We start from the raw sequence: 19,297 nt of genomic DNA, 5'->3' as shown, positions 1-19,297 counted from the left end.
TCACCCATGCTGTTGCAGTGAAGTCTCATCAGAAAATCAGAAACAGCTGCGCGGAGACGGCTGCGCAGAAGCGGCTGCGCGGAAGCGGCTGCGCGGAAGCGGCTGCGCGGAAGCGGCTGCGCGGAAGCGGCTGCGCGGAAACGGCTGCGCGGAAACGGCTGCGCGGGAATGGCTGCGCGGGAACGGCTGCGCGGGAACGGCTGCGCGGGAACAGGTGCGCGGGAACAGGTGCGCGGGAACAGGTGCGCGGGAACAGCTGCGCGGGAACAGCTGCGCAGGAACAGCTGCGCAGGAACAGCTGCGCAGGAACAGGTGCGCAGGAACAGCTGCGCAGGAACAGCTGCGCAGGAACAGGTGCGCAGGAACAGGTGCGCAGAAACAGCTGCGCAGAAACAGCTGCGCAGAAACAGCGGCGCAGAAACAGCGGCGCAGAAACAGCGGCGCAGAAACACTCTATAGCCTCCGGTTACAGGAGCGTACCTCCATGTTCAATGTTTTTTGGGCAGTTGAACATGTAAAGTTGAATCCCGTACGCGCGTGGTAGGATCTCTAGACCACGCGCGCGTACGGAGTTCGTCACCCATGCTGTTGCAGTGAAGTCTCATCAGAAAATCAGAAACAGCTGCGCAGAAGCGGCTGCGCGGAAGCGGCTGCGCGGAAGCGGCTGCGCGGAAGCGGCTGCGCGGAAGCGGCTGCGCGGAAGCGGCTGCGCGGAAGCGGCTGCGCGGAAGCGGCTGCGCGGAAGCGGCTGCGCGGAAGCGGCTGCGCGGAAGCGGCTGCGCGGAAGCGGCTGCGCGGAAACGGCTGCGCGGAAACGGCTGCGCAGAAACGGCTGCGCAGAAACGGCTGCGCAGAAACGGCTGCGCAGAAACGGCTGCGCAGAAACGGCTGCGCAGAAACGGCTGCGCAGAAACGGCTGCGCAGAAACAGCTGCGCAGAAACAGCTGCGCAGAAACAGCTGCGCAGAAACAGCTGCGCAGAAACAGCTGCGCAGAAACAGCTGCGCAGAAGCAGCTGCGCAGAAGCAGCTGCGCAGAAACAGCTGCGCAGAAACAGCTGCGCAGAAACAGTGCGCAGAAACAGCTGCGCAGAAACAGCTGCGCAGAAACAGCTGCGCAGATACAGCTGCGCAGATACAGCTGCGCAGATACAGCTGCGCAGAAACAGCTGCGCAGATACAGCTGCGCAGAAACAGCTGCGCAGAAACAGCTGCGCAGAAACAGCTGCGCAGAAACAGCTGCGCAGAAACAGCTGCGCAGAAACAGCTGCGCAGGAACAGCTGCGCAGAAACAGCTGCGCAGAAACAGCTGCGCAGGAACAGCTGCGCAGGAACAGCTGCGCAGAAACAGCTGCGCAGAAACAGCTGCGCAGAAACAGCTGCGCAGGAACAGCTGCGCAGGAACAGCTGCGCAGGAACAGCTGCGCAGGAACAGCTGCGCAGAAACAGCTGCGCAGGAACAGCTGCGCAGGAACAGCTGCGCAGGAACAGCTGCGCAGCAACAGCTGCGCAGAAACAGCTGCGCAGAAACAGCTGCGCAGAAACAGCTGCGCAGAAACAGCGGCGCAGAAACAGCGGCGCAGAAACAGCGGCGCAGAAACACTCTATAGCCTCCGGTTACAGGAGCGTACCTCCATGTTCAATGTTTTTTGGGCAGTTGAACATGTAAAGTTGAATCCCGTACGCACGTGGTAGGATCTCTAGACCACGCGCGCGTACGGAGTTCGTCACCCATGCTGTTGCAGTGAAGTCTCATCAGAAAATCAGAAACAGCTGCGCAGAAGCGGCTGCGCAGAAGCGGCTGCGCAGAAACGGCTTCGCAGAAACGGCTGCGCAGGAACGGCTGCGCATAAGCGGCTGCGCAGAAGCGGCTGCGCAGAAGCGGCTGCGCAGAAGCGGCTGCGCAGAAGCGGCTGCGCAGAAGCGGCTGCGCAGGAACGGCTGCGCAGGAACGGCTGCGCAGGAACGGCTGCGCAGGAACGGCTGCGCAGGAACGGCTGCGCAGGAACGGCTTCGCAGGAACGGCTTCGCAGGAACGGCTGCGCAGAAGCGGCTGCGCAGAAGCGGCTGCGCAGAAGCGGCTGCGCAGAAGCGGCTGCGCAGAAGCGGCTGCGCAGAAGCGGCTGCGCAGAAGCGGCTGCGCAGAAGCGGCTGCGCAGAAGCGGCTGCGCAGGAACGGCTGCGCAGGAACGGATGCGCAGGAACGGCTGCGCAGTAACAGCTGCGCAGAAACAGCTGCGCAGAAACAGCTGCGCATGAACAGCTGCGCATGAACAGCTGCGCATGAACAGCTGCGCATAAACAGCTGCGCATAAACAGCTGCGCATAAACAGCTGCGCATAAACAGCTGCGCCGAAACAGCTGCGCCGAAACAGCTGCGCCGAAACAGCTGCGCCGAAACAGCTGCGCCGAAACAGCTGCGCCGAAACAGCTGCGCCGAAACAGCTGCGCCGAAACAGCTGCGCCGAAACAGCTGCGCCGAAACAGCTGCGCCGAAACTGCTGCGCCGAAACAGCTGCGCCGAAACAGCTGCGCAGAAACAGCTAGGCATAAGCAGCTGCGCAGAAACAGCTGCGCAGAGACAGCTGCGCAGAAACAGATGCGCAGAAACAGCTGCGCAGAAACAGCTGCGCAGAAACAGCTGCGCAGAAACAGCTGCGCAGAGACAGCTGCGCAGAGACAGCTGCGCAGAGACAGCTGCGCAGAGACAGCTGCGCAGAGACAGCTGCGCAGAAACAGCTGCGCAGAAACAGCTGCGCAGAAACAGCTGCGCATAAACAGCTGCGCAGAAACAGCTGCACAGAAACAGCTGCGCAGAAACAGCTGCGCAGAAACAGCTGTGCAGAAACAGCTGCGCAGAAACAGATGCGCAGAAACAGCTGCGCAGAAACAGCTGCGCAGAAACAGCGGCGCACAAACAGCGGCGCAGAAACACTCTATAGCCTCCGGTTACAGGAGCGTACCTCCATGTTCAATGTTTTTTGGGCAGTTGAACATGTAAAGTTGAATCCCGTACGCGCGTGGTAGGATCTCTAGACCACGGGCGCGTACGGAGTTCGTCACCCATGCTGTTGCAGTGAAGTCTCATCAGAAAATCAGAAACAGCTGCGCGGAGACGGCTGCGCAGAAGCGGCTGCGCGGAAGCGGCTGCGCGGAAGCGGCTGCGCGGAAGCGGCTGCGCGGAAGCGGCTGCGCGGATGCGGCTGCGCGGAAACGGCTGCGCGGAAACGGCTGCGCGGAAACGGCTGCGCGGGAACGGCTGCGCGGGAACGGCTGCGCGGGAACGGCTGCGCGGGAACAGGTGCGCGGGAACAGGTGCGCGGGAACAGGTGCGCGGGAACAGCTGCGCGGGAACAGCTGCGCAGGAACAGCTGCGCAGGAACAGCTGCGCAGGAACAGGTGCGCAGGAACAGCTGCGCAGGAACAGCTGCGCAGGAACAGGTGCGCAGGAACAGGTGCGCAGAAACAGCTGCGCAGAAACAGCTGCGCAGAAACAGCGGCGCAGAAACAGCGGCGCAGAAACAGCGGCGCAGAAACACTCTATAGCCTCCGGTTACAGGAGCGTACCTCCATGTTCAATGTTTTTTGGGCAGTTGAACATGTAAAGTTGAATCCCGTACGCGCGTGGTAGGATCTCTAGACCACGCGCGCGTACGGAGTTCGTCACCCATGCTGTTGCAGTGAAGTCTCATCAGAAAATCAGAAACAGCTGCGCAGAAGCGGCTGCGCGGAAGCGGCTGCGCGGAAGCGGCTGCGCGGAAGCGGCTGCGCGGGAGCGGCTGCGCGGGAGCGGCTGCGCGGGAGCGGCTGCGCGGAAGCGGCTGCGCGGAAGCGGCTGCGCGGAAGCGGCTGCGCGGAAGCGGCTGCGCGGAAGCGGCTGCGCGGAAGCGGCTGCGCGGAAGCGGCTGCGCGGAAACGGCTGCGCAGAAACGGCTGCGCAGAAACGGCTGCGCAGAAACGGCTGCGCAGAAACGGCTGCGCAGAAACGGCTGCGCAGAAACGGCTGCGCAGAAACGGCTGCGCAGAAACGGCTGCGCAGAAACGGCTGCGCAGAAACGGCTGCGCAGAAACGGCTGCGCAGAAACGGCTGCGCAGAAACGGCTGCGCAGAAACAGCTGCGCAGAAACAGCTGCGCAGAAACAGCTGCGCAGAAACAGCTGCGCAGAAACAGCTGCGCAGAAGCAGCTGCGCAGAAGCAGCTGCGCAGAAACAGCTGCGCAGAAACAGCTGCGCAGAAACAGTGCGCAGAAACAGCTGCGCAGAAACAGCTGCGCAGAAACAGCTGCGCAGATACAGCTGCGCAGAAACAGCTGCGCAGAAACAGCTGCGCAGAAACAGCTGCGCAGAAACAGCTGCGCAGAAACAGCTGCGCAGAAACAGCTGCGCAGAAACAGCTGCGCAGAAACAGCTGCGCAGAAACAGCTGCGCAGAAACAGCTGCGCAGGAACAGCTGCGCAGAAACAGCTGCGCAGAAACAGCTGCGCAGGAACAGCTGCGCAGGAACAGCTGCGCAGAAACAGCTGCGCAGAAACAGCTGCGCAGAAACAGCTGCGCAGGAACAGCTGCGCAGGAACAGCTGCGCAGGAACAGCTGCGCAGGAACAGCTGCGCAGGAACAGCTGCGCAGAAACAGCTGCGCAGAAACAGCTGCGCAGAAACAGCTGTGCAGAAACAGCTGCGCAGAAACAGATGCGCAGAAACAGCGGCGGACAAACAGCGGCGCAGAAACACTCTATAGCCTCCGGTTACAGGAGCGTACCTCCATGTTCAATGTTTTTTGGGCAGTTGAACATGTAAAGTTGAATCCCGTACGCGCGTGGTAGGATCTCTAGACCACGGGCGCGTACGGAGTTCGTCACCCATGCTGTTGCAGTGAAGTCTCATCAGAAAATCAGAAACAGCTGCGCGGAGACGGCTGCGCAGAAGCGGCTGCGCGGAAGCGGCTGCGCGGAAGCGGCTGCGCGGAAGCGGCTGCGCGGAAGCGGCTGCGCGGAAACGGCTGCGCGGAAACGGCTGCGCGGGAATGGCTGCGCGGGAACGGCTGCGCGGGAACGGCTGCGCGGGAACAGGTGCGCGGGAACAGGTGCGCGGGAACAGGTGCGCGGGAACAGCTGCGCGGGAACAGCTGCGCAGGAACAGCTGCGCAGGAACAGCTGCGCAGGAACAGGTGCGCAGGAACAGCTGCGCAGGAACAGCTGCGCAGGAACAGGTGCGCAGGAACAGGTGCGCAGAAACAGCTGCGCAGAAACAGCTGCGCAGAAACAGCGGCGCAGAAACAGCGGTGCAGAAACAGCGGCGCAGAAACACTCTATAGCCTCCGGTTACAGGAGCGTACCTCCATGTTCAATGTTTTTTGGGCAGTTGAACATGTAAAGTTGAATCCCGTACGCGCGTGGTAGGATCTCTAGACCACGCGCGCGTACGGAGTTCGTCACCCATGCTGTTGCAGTGAAGTCTCATCAGAAAATCAGAAACAGCTGCGCAGAAGCGGCTGCGCGGAAGCGGCTGCGCGGAAGCGGCTGCGCGGAAGCGGCTGCGCGGAAGCGGCTGCGCGGAAGCGGCTGCGCGGAAGCGGCTGCGCGGAAGCGGCTGCGCGGAAGCGGCTGCGCGGAAGCGGCTGCGCGGAAGCGGCTGCGCGGAAGCGGCTGCGCGGAAGCGGCTGCGCGGAAGCGGCTGCGCGGAAGCGGCTGCGCGGAAACGGCTGCGCAGAAACGGCTGCGCAGAAACGGCTGCGCAGAAACGGCTGCGCAGAAACGGCTGCGCAGAAACGGCTGCGCAGAAACGGCTGCGCAGAAACGGCTGCGCAGAAACGGCTGCGCAGAAACAGCTGCGCAGAAACAGCTGCGCAGAAACAGCTGCGCAGAAACAGCTGCGCAGAAACAGCTGCGCAGAAGCAGCTGCGCAGAAGCAGCTGCGCAGAAACAGCTGCGCAGAAACAGCTGCGCAGAAACAGTGCGCAGAAACAGCTGCGCAGAAACAGCTGCGCAGAAACAGCTGCGCAGATACAGCTGCGCAGATACAGCTGCGCAGATACAGCTGCGCAGAAACAGCTGCGCAGATACAGCTGCGCAGAAACAGCTGCGCAGAAACAGCTGCGCAGAAACAGCTGCGCAGAAACAGCTGCGCAGAAACAGCTGCGCAGAAACAGCTGCGCAGGAACAGCTGCGCAGAAACAGCTGCGCAGAAACAGCTGCGCAGGAACAGCTGCGCAGGAACAGCTGCGCAGAAACAGCTGCGCAGAAACAGCTGCGCAGAAACAGCTGCGCAGGAACAGCTGCGCAGGAACAGCTGCGCAGGAACAGCTGCGCAGGAACAGCTGCGCAGAAACAGCTGCGCAGGAACAGCTGCGCAGGAACAGCTGCGCAGGAACAGCTGCGCAGCAACAGCTGCGCAGAAACAGCTGCGCAGAAACAGCTGCGCAGAAACAGCTGCGCAGAAACAGCGGCGCAGAAACAGCGGCGCAGAAACAGCGGCGCAGAAACACTCTATAGCCTCCGGTTACAGGAGCGTACCTCCATGTTCAATGTTTTTTGGGCAGTTGAACATGTAAAGTTGAATCCCGTACGCACGTGGTAGGATCTCTAGACCACGCGCGCGTACGGAGTTCGTCACCCATGCTGTTGCAGTGAAGTCTCATCAGAAAATCAGAAACAGCTGCGCAGAAGCGGCTGCGCAGAAGCGGCTGCGCAGAAACGGCTTCGCAGAAACGGCTGCGCAGGAACGGCTGCGCATAAGCGGCTGCGCAGAAGCGGCTGCGCAGAAGCGGCTGCGCAGAAGCGGCTGCGCAGAAGCGGCTGCGCAGAAGCGGCTGCGCAGGAACGGCTGCGCAGGAACGGCTGCGCAGGAACGGCTGCGCAGGAACGGCTGCGCAGGAACGGCTGCGCAGGAACGGCTTCGCAGGAACGGCTTCGCAGGAACGGCTGCGCAGAAGCGGCTGCGCAGAAGCGGCTGCGCAGAAGCGGCTGCGCAGAAGCGGCTGCGCAGAAGCGGCTGCGCAGAAGCGGCTGCGCAGAAGCGGCTGCGCAGAAGCGGCTGCGCAGAAGCGGCTGCGCAGAAGCGGCTGCGCAGAAGCGGCTGCGCAGAAGCGGCTGCGCAGAAGCGGCTGCGCAGAAGCGGCTGCGCAGAAGCGGCTGCGCAGAAGCGGCTGCGCAGAAACGGCTGCGCAGGAACGGCTGCGCAGAAACGTCTGCGCAGAAACGGCTGCGCAGAAACGGCTGCGCAGAAACGGCTGCGCAGAAACGGCTGCGCAGAAACGGCTGCGCAGAAACGGCTGCGCAGAAACGGCTGCGCAGAAACGGCTGCGCAGAAACGGCTGCGCAGAAACGACTGCGCAGAAACAGCTGCGCAGAAGCGGCTGCGCAGAAGCGGCTGCGCAGAATCGGCTGCGCAGAAGCAGCTGCGCAGAAGCAGCTGCGCAGAAGCAGCTGCGCAGAAGCAGCTGCGCAGAAACAGCTGCGCAGAAACAGCTGCGCAGATACGGCTGCGCAGATACGGCTGCGCAGAAACGGCTGCGCAGAAACGGCTGCGCAGAAACGGCTGCGCTGATACGGCTGCGCAGAAGCGGCTGCGCAGAAGCGGCTGCGCAGAAGCGGCTCCGCAGAAACGGCTGCGCAGATACGGCTGCGCAGAAACGGCTGCGCAGAAACGGCTGCGCAGAAACGGCTGCGCAGAAACGGCTGCGCAGAAACGGCTGCGCAGAAACGGCTGCGCAGTAACGGCTACGCAGAAACGGCTGCGCAGAAACGGCTGCGCAGAAACGTATGCGCAGAAACGGCTGCGCAGAAACGGCTGCGCAGAAACGGCTGCGCAGAAACGGCTGCGCAGAAACGGCTGCGCAGAAACGGCTGCGCAGAAACGGCTGCGCAGAAACGGCTGCGCAGAAACGGCTGCGCAGAAACGGCTGCGCAGAAACGGCTGCGCAGAAACGGCTGCGCAGAAACGGCTGCGCAGAAACAGCTGCGCAGAAACAGCTGCGCAGAAACAGCTGCGCAGAAACAGCTGCGCAGAAACAGCTGCGCAGAAGCAGCTGCGCAGAAGCAGCTGCGCAGAAACAGCTGCGCAGAAGCAGCTGCGCAGAAACAGCTGCGCAGAAACAGATCCGCAGAAACAGCTGCGCAGAAACAGTGCGCAGAAACAGCTGCGCAGAAACAGCTGCGCAGAAACAGCTGCGCAGATACAGCTGCACAGATACAGCTGCGCAGATACAGCTGCGCAGAAACAGCTGCGCAGAAACAGCTGCGCAGAAACAGCTGCGCAGATACAGCTGCGCAGATACAGCTGCGCAGAAACAGCTGCGCAGAAACAGCTGCGCAGAAACAGCTGCGCAGAAACAGCTGCGCAGGAACAGCTGCACAGAAACAGCTGCGCAGAAACAGCTGCGCAGAAACAGCTGCGCAGGAACAGGTGCGCAGGAACAGCTGCGCAGGAACAGCTGCGCAGGAACAGGTGCGCAGGAACAGGTGCGCAGAAACAGCTGCGCAGAAACAGCTGCGCAGAAACAGCGGCGCAGAAACAGCGGCGCAGAAACAGCGGCGCAGAAACACTCTATAGCCTCCGGTTACAGGAGCGTACCTCCATGTTCAATGTTTTTTGGGCAGTTGAACATGTAAAGTTGAATCCCGTACGCGCGTGGTAGGATCTCTAGACCACGGGCGCGTACGGAGTTCGTCACCCATGCTGTTGCAGTGAAGTCTCATCAGAAAATCAGAAACAGCTGCGCGGAGATGGCTGCGCAGAAGCGGCTGCGCGGAAGCGGCTGCGCGGAAGCGGCTGCGCGGAAGCGGCTGCGCGGAAGCGGCTGCGCGGAAGCGGCTGCGCGGATGCGGCTGCGCGGAAACGGCTGCGCGGAAACGGCTGCGCGGAAACGGCTGCGCGGGAACGGCTGCGCGGGAACGGCTGCGCGGGAACGGCTGCGCGGGAACAGGTGCGCGGGAACAGGTGCGCGGGAACAGGTGCGCGGGAACAGCTGCGCGGGAACAGCTGCGCAGGAACAGCTGCGCAGGAACAGCTGCGCAGGAACAGGTGCGCAGGAACAGCTGCGCAGGAACAGCTGCGCAGGAACAGGTGCGCAGGAACAGGTGCGCAGAAACAGCTGCGCAGAAACAGCTGCGCAGAAACAGCGGCGCAGAAACAGCGGCGCAGAAACAGCGGCGCAGAAACACTCTATAGCCTCCGGTTACAGGAGCGTACCTCCATGTTCAATGTTTTTTGGGCAGTTGAACATGTAAAGTTGAATCCCGTACGCGCGTGGTAGGATCTCTAGACCACGCGCGCGTACGGAGTTCGTCACCCATGCTGTTGCAGTGAAGTCTCATCAGAAAATCAGAAACAGCTGCGCAGAAGCGGCTGCGCGGAAGCGGCTGCGCGGAAGCGGCTGCGCGGGAGCGGCTGCGCGGGAGCGGCTGCGCGGGAGCGGCTGCGCGGAAGCGGCTGCGCGGAAGCGGCTGCGCGGAAGCGGCTGCGCGGAAGCGGCTGCGCGGAAGCGGCTGCGCGGAAGCGGCTGCGCGGAAGCGGCTGCGCGGAAACGGCTGCGCAGAAACGGCTGCGCAGAAACGGCTGCGCAGAAACGGCTGCGCAGAAACGGCTGCGCAGAAACGGCTGCGCAGAAACGGCTGCGCAGAAACGGCTGCGCAGAAACGGCTGCGCAGAAACGGCTGCGCAGAAACGGCTGCGCAGAAACGGCTGCGCAGAAACGGCTGCGCAGAAACGGCTGCGCAGAAACAGCTGCGCAGAAACAGCTGCGCAGAAACAGCTGCGCAGAAACAGCTGCGCAGAAGCAGCTGCGCAGAAGCAGCTGCGCAGAAACAGCTGCGCAGAAACAGCTGCGCAGAAACAGTGCGCAGAAACAGCTGCGCAGAAACAGCTGCGCAGAAACAGCTGCGCAGATACAGCTGCGCAGATACAGCTGCGCAGAAACAGCTGCGCAGAAACAGCTGCGCAGAAACAGCTGCGCAGAAACAGCTGCGCAGAAACAGCTGCGCAGAAACAGCTGCGCAGAAACAGCTGCGCAGGAACAGCTGCGCAGAAACAGCTGCGCAGAAACAGCTGCGCAGGAACAGCTGCGCAGGAACAGCTGCGCAGAAACAGCTGCGCAGAAACAGCTGCGCAGAAACAGCTGCGCAGGAACAGCTGCGCAGGAACAGCTGCGCAGGAACAGCTGCGCAGGAACAGCTGCGCAGGAACAGCTGCGCAGGAACAGCTGCGCAGAAACAGCTGCGCAGAAACAGCTGCGCAGAAACAGCTGTGCAGAAACAGCTGCGCAGAAACAGATGCGCAGAAACAGCTGCGCAGAAACAGCTGCGCAGAAACAGCGGCGGACAAACAGCGGCGCAGAAACACTCTATAGCCTCCGGTTACAGGAGCGTACCTCCATGTTCAATGTTTTTTGGGCAGTTGAACATGTAAAGTTGAATCCCGTACGCGCGTGGTAGGATCTCTAGACCACGGGCGCGTACGGAGTTCGTCACCCATGCTGTTGCAGTGAAGTCTCATCAGAAAATCAGAAACAGCTGCGCGGAGACGGCTGCGCAGAAGCGGCTGCGCGGAAGCGGCTGCGCGGAAGCGGCTGCGCGGAAGCGGCTGCGCGGAAGCGGCTGCGCGGAAACGGCTGCGCGGAAACGGCTGCGCGGGAACGGCTGCGCGGGAACGGCTGCGCGGGAACGGCTGCGCGGGAACAGGTGCGCGGGAACAGGTGCGCGGGAACAGGTGCGCGGGAACAGCTGCGCGGGAACAGCTGCGCAGGAACAGCTGCGCAGGAACAGCTGCGCAGGAACAGGTGCGCAGGAACAGCTGCGCAGGAACAGCTGCGCAGGAACAGGTGCGCAGGAACAGGTGCGCAGAAACAGCTGCGCAGAAACAGCTGCGCAGAAACAGCGGCGCAGAAACAGCGGCGCAGAAACAGCGGCGCAGAAACACTCTATAGCCTCCGGTTACAGGAGCGTACCTCCATGTTCAATGTTTTTTGGGCAGTTGAACATGTAAAGTTGAATCCCGTACGCGCGTGGTAGGATGTCTAGACCACGCGCGCGTACGGAGTTCGTCACCCATGCTGTTGCAGTGAAGTCTCATCAGAAAATCAGAAACAGCTGCGCAGAAGCGGCTGCGCGGAAGCGGCTGCGCGGAAGCGGCTGCGCGGAAGCGGCTGCGCGGAAGCGGCTGCGCGGAAGCGGCTGCGCGGAAGCGGCTGCGCGGAAGCGGCTGCGCGGAAGCGGCTGCGCGGAAGCGGCTGCGCGGAAACGGCTGCGCAGAAACGGCTGCGCAGAAACGGCTGCGCAGAAACGGCTGCGCAGAAACGGCTGCGCAGAAACGGCTGCGCAGAAACGGCTGCGCAGAAACGGCTGCGCAGAAACGGCTGCGCAGAAACAGCTGCGCAGAAACAGCTGCGCAGAAACAGCTGCGCAGAAACAGCTGCGCAGAAACAGCTGCGCAGAAACAGCTGCGCAGAAGCAGCTGCGCAGAAACAGCTGCGCAGAAACAGCTGCGCAGAAACAGTGCGCAGAAACAGCTGCGCAGAAACAGCTGCGCAGAAACAGCTGCGCAGAAACAGCTGCGCAGATACAGCTGCGCAGATACAGCTGCGCAGATACAGCTGCGCAGAAACAGCTGCGCAGATACAGCTGCGCAGAAACAGCTGCGCAGAAACAGCTGCGCAGAAACAGCTGCGCAGAAACAGCTGCGCAGAAACAGCTGCGCAGAAACAGCTGCGCAGGAACAGCTGCGCAGAAACAGCTGCGCAGAAACAGCTGCGCAGGAACAGCTGCGCAGGAACAGCTGCGCAGAAACAGCTGCGCGAAACAGCTGCGCAGAAACAGCTGCGCAGGAACAGCTGCGCAGGAACAGCTGCGCAGGAACAGCTGCGCAGGAACAGCTGCGCAGAAACAGCTGCACAGGAACAGCTGCGCAGGAACAGCTGCGCAGGAACAGCTGCGCAGCAACAGCTGCGCAGAAACAGCTGCGCAGAAACAGCTGCGCAGAAACAGCTGCGCAGAAACAGCGGCGCAGAAACAGCGGCGCAGAAACAGCGGCGCAGAAACACTCTATAGCCTCCGGTTACAGGAGCGTACCTCCATGTTCAATGTTTTTTGGGCAGTTGAACATGTAAAGTTGAATCCCGTACGCACGTGGTAGGATCTCTAGACCACGCGCGCGTACGGAGTTCGTCACCCATGCTGTTGCAGTGAAGTCTCATCAGAAAATCAGAAACAGCTGCGCAGAAGCGGCTGCGCAGAAGCGGCTGCGCAGAAACGGCTTCGCAGAAACGGCTGCGCAGGAACGGCTGCGCAGGAACGGCTGCGCATAAGCGGCTGCGCAGAAGCGGCTGCGCAGAAGCGGCTGCGCAGGAACGGCTGCGCAGGAACGGCTGCGCAGGAACGGCTGCGCAGGAACGGCTGCGCAGGAACGGCTTCGCAGGAACGGCTTCGCAGGAACGGCTGCGCAGAAGCGGCTGCGCAGAAGCGGCTGCGCAGAAGCGGCTGCGCAGAAGCGGCTGCGCAGAAGCGGCTGCGCAGAAGCGGCTGCGCAGAAGCGGCTGCGCAGAAGCGGCTGCGCAGAAGCGGCTGCGCAGAAGCGGCTGCGCAGAAGCGGCTGCGCAGAAGCGGCTGCGCAGAAGCGGCTGCGCAGAAGCGGCTGCGCAGAAACGGCTGCGCAGGAACGTCTGCGCAGAAACGGCTGCGCAGAAACGGCTGCGCAGAAACGGCTGCGCAGAAACGGCTGCGCAGAAACGGCTGCGCAGAAACGGCTGCGCAGAAACGGCTGCGCAGAAACGGCTGCGCAGAAACGGCTGCGCAGAAACGGCTGCGCAGAAACGACTGCGCAGAAACGGCTGCGCAGAAGCGGCTGCGCAGAAGCGGCTGCGCAGAATCAGCTGCGCAGAAGCAGCTGCGCAGAAGCAGCTGCGCAGAAGCAGCTGCGCAGAAGCAGCTGCGCAGAAACAGCTGCGCAGAAACGGCTGCGCAGATACGGCTGCGCAGATACGGCTGCGCAGAAACGGCTGCGCAGAAACGGCTGCGCAGAAACGGCTGCGCTGATACGGCTGCGCAGAAGCGGCTGCGCAGAAGCGGCTGCGCAGAAGCGGCTCCGCAGAAACGGCTGCGCAGATACGGCTGCGCAGAAACGGCTGCGCAGAAACGGCTGCGCAGAAACGGCTGCGCAGAAACGGCTGCGCAGAAACGGCTGCGCAGTAACGGCTGCGCAGAAACGGCTGCGCAGAAACGGCTGCGCAGAAACGTATGCGCAGAAACGGCTGCGCAGAAACGGCTGCGCAGAAACGGCTGCGCAGAAACGGCTGCGCAGAAACGGCTGCGCAGAAACGGCTGCGCAGAAACGGCTGCGCAGAAACGGCTGCGCAGAAACGGCTGCGCAGAAACGGCTGCGCAGAAACGGCTGCGCAGAAACGGCTGCGCAGAAACGGCTGCGCAGAAACGGCTGCGCAGAAACAGCTGCGCAGAAACAGCTGCGCAGAAACAGCTGCGCAGAAACAGCTGCGCAGAAACAGCTGCGCAGAAACAGCTGCGCAGAAGCAGCTGCGCAGAAGCAGCTGCGCAGAAACAGCTGCGCAGAAGCAGCTGCGCAGAAACAGCTGCGCAGAAACAGCTGCGCAGAAACAGCTGCGCAGAAACAGTGCGCAGAAACAGCTGCGCAGAAACAGCTGCGCAGAAACAGCTGCGCAGATACAGCTGCGCAGATACAGCTGCGCAGATACAGCTGCGCAGAAACAGCTGCGCAGAAACAGCTGCGCAGAAACAGCTGCGCAGAAACAGCTGCGCCGAAACAGCTGCGCCGAAACAGCTGCGCCGAAACAGCTGCGCCGAAACAGCTGCGCCGAAACAGCTGCGCCGAAACAGCTGCGCCGAAACTGCTGCGCCGAAACTGCTGCGCCGAAACTGCTGCGCCGAAACTGCTGCGCCGAATCTGCTGCGCCGAAACTGCTGCGCCGAAACTGCTGCGCCGAAACTGCTGCGCCGAAACTGCTGCGCCGAAACTGCTGCGCCGAAACTGCTGCGCCGAAACTGCTGCGCCGAAACTGCTGCTCCGAAACTGCTGCGCCGAAACTGCTGCGCCGAAACTGCTGCGCCGAAACAGCTGCGCCGAAACAGCTGCGCCGAAACTGCTGCGCCGAAACAGCTGCGCCGAAACAGCTGCGCCGAAACAGCTGCGCCGAAACAGCTGCGCCGAAACAGCTGCTGCCGAAACAGCTGCGCCGAAACAGCTGCGCCGAAACAGCTGCGCCGAAACAGCTGCGCCGAAACAGCTGCGCCGAAACAGCTGCGCAGAAACAGCTAGGCATAAGCAGCTGCGCAGAAACAGCTGCGCAGAAACAGATGCGCAGAAACAGCTGCGCAGAAACAGCTGCGCAGAAACAGCTGCGCAGAAACAGCTGCGCAGAAACAGCTGCGCAGAAACAGCTGCGCAGAGACCGCTGCGCAGAGACAGCTGCGCAGAGACCGCTGCGCAGAGACAGCTGCGCAGAGACAGCTGCGCAGAGACAGCTGCGCAGAGACAGCTGCGCAGAGACAGCTGCGCAGAAACAGCTGCGCAGAAACAGCTGCGCAGAAACAGCTGTGCAGAAACAGCTGCGCAGAAACAGCTGCTCAGAAACAGCTGCGCAGAAACAGCTGCGCAGAAACAGCTGCGCAGAGACAGCTGCGCAGAAACAGCTGCGCAGAAACAGCTGCGCAGAAACAGCTGCGCAGAAACAGCGGCGCAGAAACAGCGGCGCAGAAACACTCTATAGCCTCCGGTTACAGGAGCGTACCTCCATGTTCAATGTTTTTTGGGCAGTTGAACATGTAAAGTTGAATCCCGTACGCGCGTGGTAGGATCTCTAGACCACGCGCGCGTACGGAGTTCGTCACCCATGCTGTTGCAGTGAAGTCTCATCAGAAAATCAGAAACAGCTGCGCGGAGACGGCTGCGCGGAAGCGGCTGCGCGGAAGCGGCTGCGCAGAAGCGGCTGCGCAGAAGCGGCTGCGCAGAAACGGCTGCGCAGAAACGGCTGCCCAGAAGCGGCTGCGCTGAAGCGGCTGCGCAGAAGCGGCTGCGCAGAAGCGGCTGCGCAGAAGCGGCTGCGCAGAAGCGGCTGCGCAGAAGCGGCTGCGCAGAAGCGGCTGCGCAGAAGCGGCTGCGCAGAAGCGGCTGCGCAGAAGCGGCTGCGCAGAAGCGGCTGCGCAGAAGCGGCTGCGCAGATGCGGCTGCGCAGAAGCGGCTGCGCAGATGCGGCTGCGCAGAAGCGGCTGCGCAGAAGCGGCTGCGCAGAAACGGCTGCGCAGAAACGGCTGCGCAGAAACGGCTGCGCAGAAACGGCTGCGCAGAAGCGGCTGCGCAGAAGCGGCTGCGCAGAAGCGGCTGCGCAGAAGCGGCTGCGCAGAAGCGGCTGCGCAGAAACGGCTGCGCAGAAGCGGCTGCGCAGAAGCGGCTGCGCAGAAGCGGCTGCGCAGAAGCGGCTGCGCAGAAGCGGCTGCGCAGAAACGGCTGCGCAGAAACGGCTGCGCAGAAACGGCTGCGCAGATACGGCTGCGCAGAAACGGCAGCGCAGAAACGGCAGCGCAGAAACGGCTGCGCAGATACGGCTGCGCAGAAACGGCTGCGCAGAAACGGCTGCGCAGAAACGGCTGCGCAGAAACGGCTGCGCAGAAACGGCTGCGCAGAAACGGCTGCGCAGGAACGGCTGCGCAGGAACGGCTGCGCAGGAACGGCTGCGCAGGAACGGCTGCGCAGGAACGGCTGCGCAGGAACGGCTGCGCAGAAGCGGCTGCGCAGAAGCGGCTGCGCAGAAGCGGCTGCGCAGAAGCGGCTGCGCAGAAGCGGCTGCGCAGAAGCGGCTGCGCAGAAGCGGCTGCGCAGAAGCGGCTGCGCAGAAGCGGCTGCGCAGAAGCGGCTGCGCAGAAGCGGCTGCGCAGAAGCGGCTGCGCAGAAGCGGCTGCGCAGAAGCAGCTGCGCAGAAGCAGCTGCGCAGAAACAGCTGCGCAGAAACGGCTGCGCAGAAACGGCTGCGCAGATACGGCTGCGCAGATACGGCTGCGCAGATACGGCTGCGCAGAAACGGCTGCGCGGAAACGGCTGTGCGGAAACGGCTGCGCGGAAACGGCTGCGCGGAAACGGCTGCGCAGAAACGGCTGCGCAGAAGCGGCTGCGCAGAAGCGGCTGCGCAGAAACGGCTGCGCAGATACGGCTGCGCAGAAACGGCTGCGCAGAAACGGCTGCGCAGAAACGGCTGCGCAGAAACGGCTGCGCAGAAACGGCTGCGCAGAAACGGCTGCGCAGAAACGGCTGCGCAGAAACAGCTGCGCAGAAACAGCTGCGCAGAAACAGCTGCGCAGAAACAGCTGCGCAGAAACAGCTGCGCAGAAACAGCTGCGCAGAAGCAGCTGCGCAGAAACAGCTGCGCAGAAACAGCTGCGCAGAAACAGCTGCGCAGAAACAGCTGCGCAGAATCAGCTGCGCAGAAACAGCTGCGCAGAATCAGCTGCGCAGGATCAGCTGCGCAGAAACAGCTGCGCAGGAACAGCTGCGCAGAAACAGCTGCGCAGGAACAGCTGCGCAGGAACAGCTGCGCAGGAACAGCTGCGCAGGAACAGCTGCGCAGGAACAGCTGCGCAGGAACAGCTGCGCAGGAACAGCTGCGCAGGAACAGCTGCGCAGGAACAGCTGCGCAGGAACAGCTGCGCAGAAACAGCTGCGCAGAAACAGCTGCGCAGGAACAGCTGCGCAGGAACAGCTGTGCGGAAACAGCTGCGCCGAAACAGCTGCGCGGAAACAGCTGCGCGGAAACAGCTGCGCGGAAACAGCTGCGCGGAAACAGCTGCGCGGAAACAGCTGCGCGGAAACAGCTGCGCAGAAACAGCTGCGCAGAAACAGCTGCGCAGAAACAGCTGCGCAGAAACAGCGGCGCAGAAACAGCGGCGCAGAAACACTCTATAGCCTCCAGTTACAGGAGCGTACCTCCATGTTCAATGTTTTTTGGGCAGTTGAACATGTAAAGTTGAATCCCGTACGCGCGTGGTAGGATCTCTAGACCACGCGCGCGTACGGAGTTCGTCACCCATGCTGTTGCAGTGAAGTCTCATCAGAAAATCAGAAACGGCTGCGCAGAAACGGCTGCGCAGAAACGGCTGCGCAGAAACGGCTGCGCAGAAACGGCTGCGCAGAAACGGCTGCGCAGAAACAGCTGCGCAGAAACAGCTGCGCAGAAACAGCTGCGCAGAAACAGCTGCGCAGAAGCAGCTGCGCAGAAACAGCTGCGCAGAAACAGCTGCGCAGAAACAGCTGCGCAGAAACAGCTGCGCAGAATCAGCTGCGCAGAAACAGCTGCGCAGAATCAGCTGCGCAGGATCAGCTGCGCAGAAACAGCTGCGCAGGAACAGCTGCGCAGAAACACCTGCGCAGGAACAGCTGCGCAGGAACAGCTGCGCAGGAACAGCTGCGCAGGAACAGCTGCGCAGGAACAGCTGCGCAGGAACAGCTGCGCAGGAACAGCTGCGCAGGAACAGCTGCGCAGGAACAGCTGCGCAGGAACAGCTGCGCAGGAACAGCTGCGCAGAAACAGCTGCGCAGAAACAGCTGCGCAGGAACAGCTGCGCAGGAACAGCTGTGCGGAAACAGCTGCGCCGAAACAGCTGCGCGGAAACAGCTGCGCGGAAACAGCTGCGCGGAAACAGCTGCGCGGAAACAGCTGCGCGGAAACAGCTGCGCGGAAACAGCTGCGCGGAAACAGCTGCGCGGAAACAGCTGCGCAGAAACAGCTGCGCAGAAACAGCTGCGCAGAAACAGCGGCGCAGAAACAGCGGCGCAGAAACACTCTATAGCCTCCGGTTACAGGAGCGTACCTCCATGTTCAATGTTTTTTGGGCAGTTGAACATGTAAAGTTGAATCCCGTACGCGCGTGGTAGGATCTCTAGACCACGCGCGCGTACGGAGTTCGTCACCCATGCTGTTGCAGTGAAGTCTCATCAGAAAATCAGAAACGGCTGCGCAGAAGCGGCTGCGCAGAAGCGGCTGCGCAGAAGCGGCTGCGCAGAAGCGGCTGCGCAGAAGCGGCTGCGCAGAAACGGCTGCGCAGGAACGGCTGCGCAGGAACGGCTGCGCAGGAACGGCTGCGCAGGAACGGCTGCGCAGGAACGGCTGCGCAGGAACGGCTGCGCAGGAACGGCTGCGCAGGAAAGGCTGCGCAGAAGCGGCTGCGCAGAAGCGGCTGCGCAGAAGCGGCTGCGCAGAAGCGGCTGCGCAGAAGCGGCTGCGCAGAAGCGGCTGCGCAGAAGCGGCTGCGCAGAAGCGGCTGCGCAGAAGCGGCTGCGCAGAAGCGGCTGCGCAGAAGCGGCTGCGCAGTAGCGGCTGCGCAGTAGCGGCTGCGCAGAAGCGGCTGCGCAGAAGCGGCTGCGCAGAAGCGGCTGCGCAGAAACGGCTGCGCAGATACGGCTGCGCAGAAACGGCTGCGCAGAAACGGCTGCGCAGAAACGGCTGCGCAGAAACGGCTGCGCAGAAACGGCTGCGCAGAAACGGCTGCGCAGAAACGGCTGCGCAGAAACGGCTGCGCAGAAACGGCTGCGCAGAAACGGCTGCGCAGAAGCGGCTGCGCAGAAGCAGCTGCGCAGAAGCAGCTGCGCAGAAGCAGCTGCGCAGAAGCAGCTGCGCAGAAACAGCTGCGCAGATACAGCTGCGCAGATACAGCTGCGCAGAAACAGCTGCGCAGAAACAGCTGCGCAGAAACAGCTGCGCAGATACAGCTGCGCAGATACAGCTGCGCAGAAGCGGCTGCGCAGAAGCGGCTGCGCAGAAGCGGCTGCGCAGAAGCGGCTGCGCAGAAGCGGCTGCGCAGAAGCGGCTGCGCAGAAGCGGCTGCGCAGAAGCGACTGCGCAGAAGCGGCTGCGCAGAAGCGGCTGCGCAGAAGCGGCTGCGCAGAAGCGGCTGCGCAGAAACGGCTGCGCAGATACGGCTGCGCAGAAACGGCTGCGCAGAAACGGCTGCGCAGAAACGGCTGCGCTGAAACGGCTGCGCAGAAACGGTTGCGCAGAAACGGCTGCGCAGAAACGGCTGCGCAGAAACGGCTGCGCAGAAACGGCTGCGCAGAAACGGCTGCGCAGTAACGGCTGCGCAGATACGGCTGCGCAGTAACGGCTGCGCAGAAACGGCTGCGCAGAAACGGCTGCGCAGAAACGGCTGCGCAGAAACGGCTGCGCAGAAACGGCTGCGCAGAAACGGCTGCGCAGAAACGGCTGCGCAGAAACGGCTGCGCAGAAACGGCTGCGCAGAAACGGCTGCGCAGAAACGGCTGCGCAGAAACGGCTGCGCAGAAACAGCTGCGC

General features: G+C 62.7%; 1 protein-coding gene across 1 annotated transcript; it reads left to right on the top strand.

Moving 5' to 3' along the window:
* The first annotated feature begins 168 nt into the window (after positions 1 to 168).
* Positions 169 to 2,999, top strand: LOC126232310 (trichohyalin-like). The gene is made up of 4 exons (XM_049942593.1): positions 169 to 368; positions 595 to 1,663; positions 1,864 to 2,212; positions 2,332 to 2,999. Exons 1-4 carry the CDS (start codon positions 169 to 171, stop codon positions 2,997 to 2,999), a joined length of 2,286 nt encoding a protein of 761 aa, XP_049798550.1.
* The last annotated feature ends 16,298 nt before the right edge of the window (positions 3,000 to 19,297 follow it).

This window comes from Schistocerca nitens, unplaced genomic scaffold (assembly GCF_023898315.1).
Source record: "Schistocerca nitens isolate TAMUIC-IGC-003100 unplaced genomic scaffold, iqSchNite1.1 HiC_scaffold_468, whole genome shotgun sequence".
NCBI lineage: Eukaryota > Metazoa > Arthropoda > Insecta > Orthoptera > Acrididae > Schistocerca > Schistocerca nitens.
The sequence above is the reverse complement of the archived record's forward strand: the minus strand, read 5'-3'. Positions and strand labels throughout refer to the sequence as shown.

Bases quoted from the DNA above. Each gene is read 5' to 3' on its own strand.
- LOC126232310 (XM_049942593.1), top strand. From the start codon at position 169: ATGGCTGCGCGGGAACGGCTGCGCGGGAACGGCTGCGCGGGAACAGGT. The intron at 1,664-1,863 runs GTAAAGTTGAAT...GCGGCTGCGCAG, and splicing joins TTTTTTGGGCAGTTGAACAT to AAGCGGCTGCGCAGAAGCGG. The intron at 2,213-2,331 runs GTAACAGCTGCG...GCGCATAAACAG, and splicing joins TGCGCAGGAACGGCTGCGCA to CTGCGCATAAACAGCTGCGC.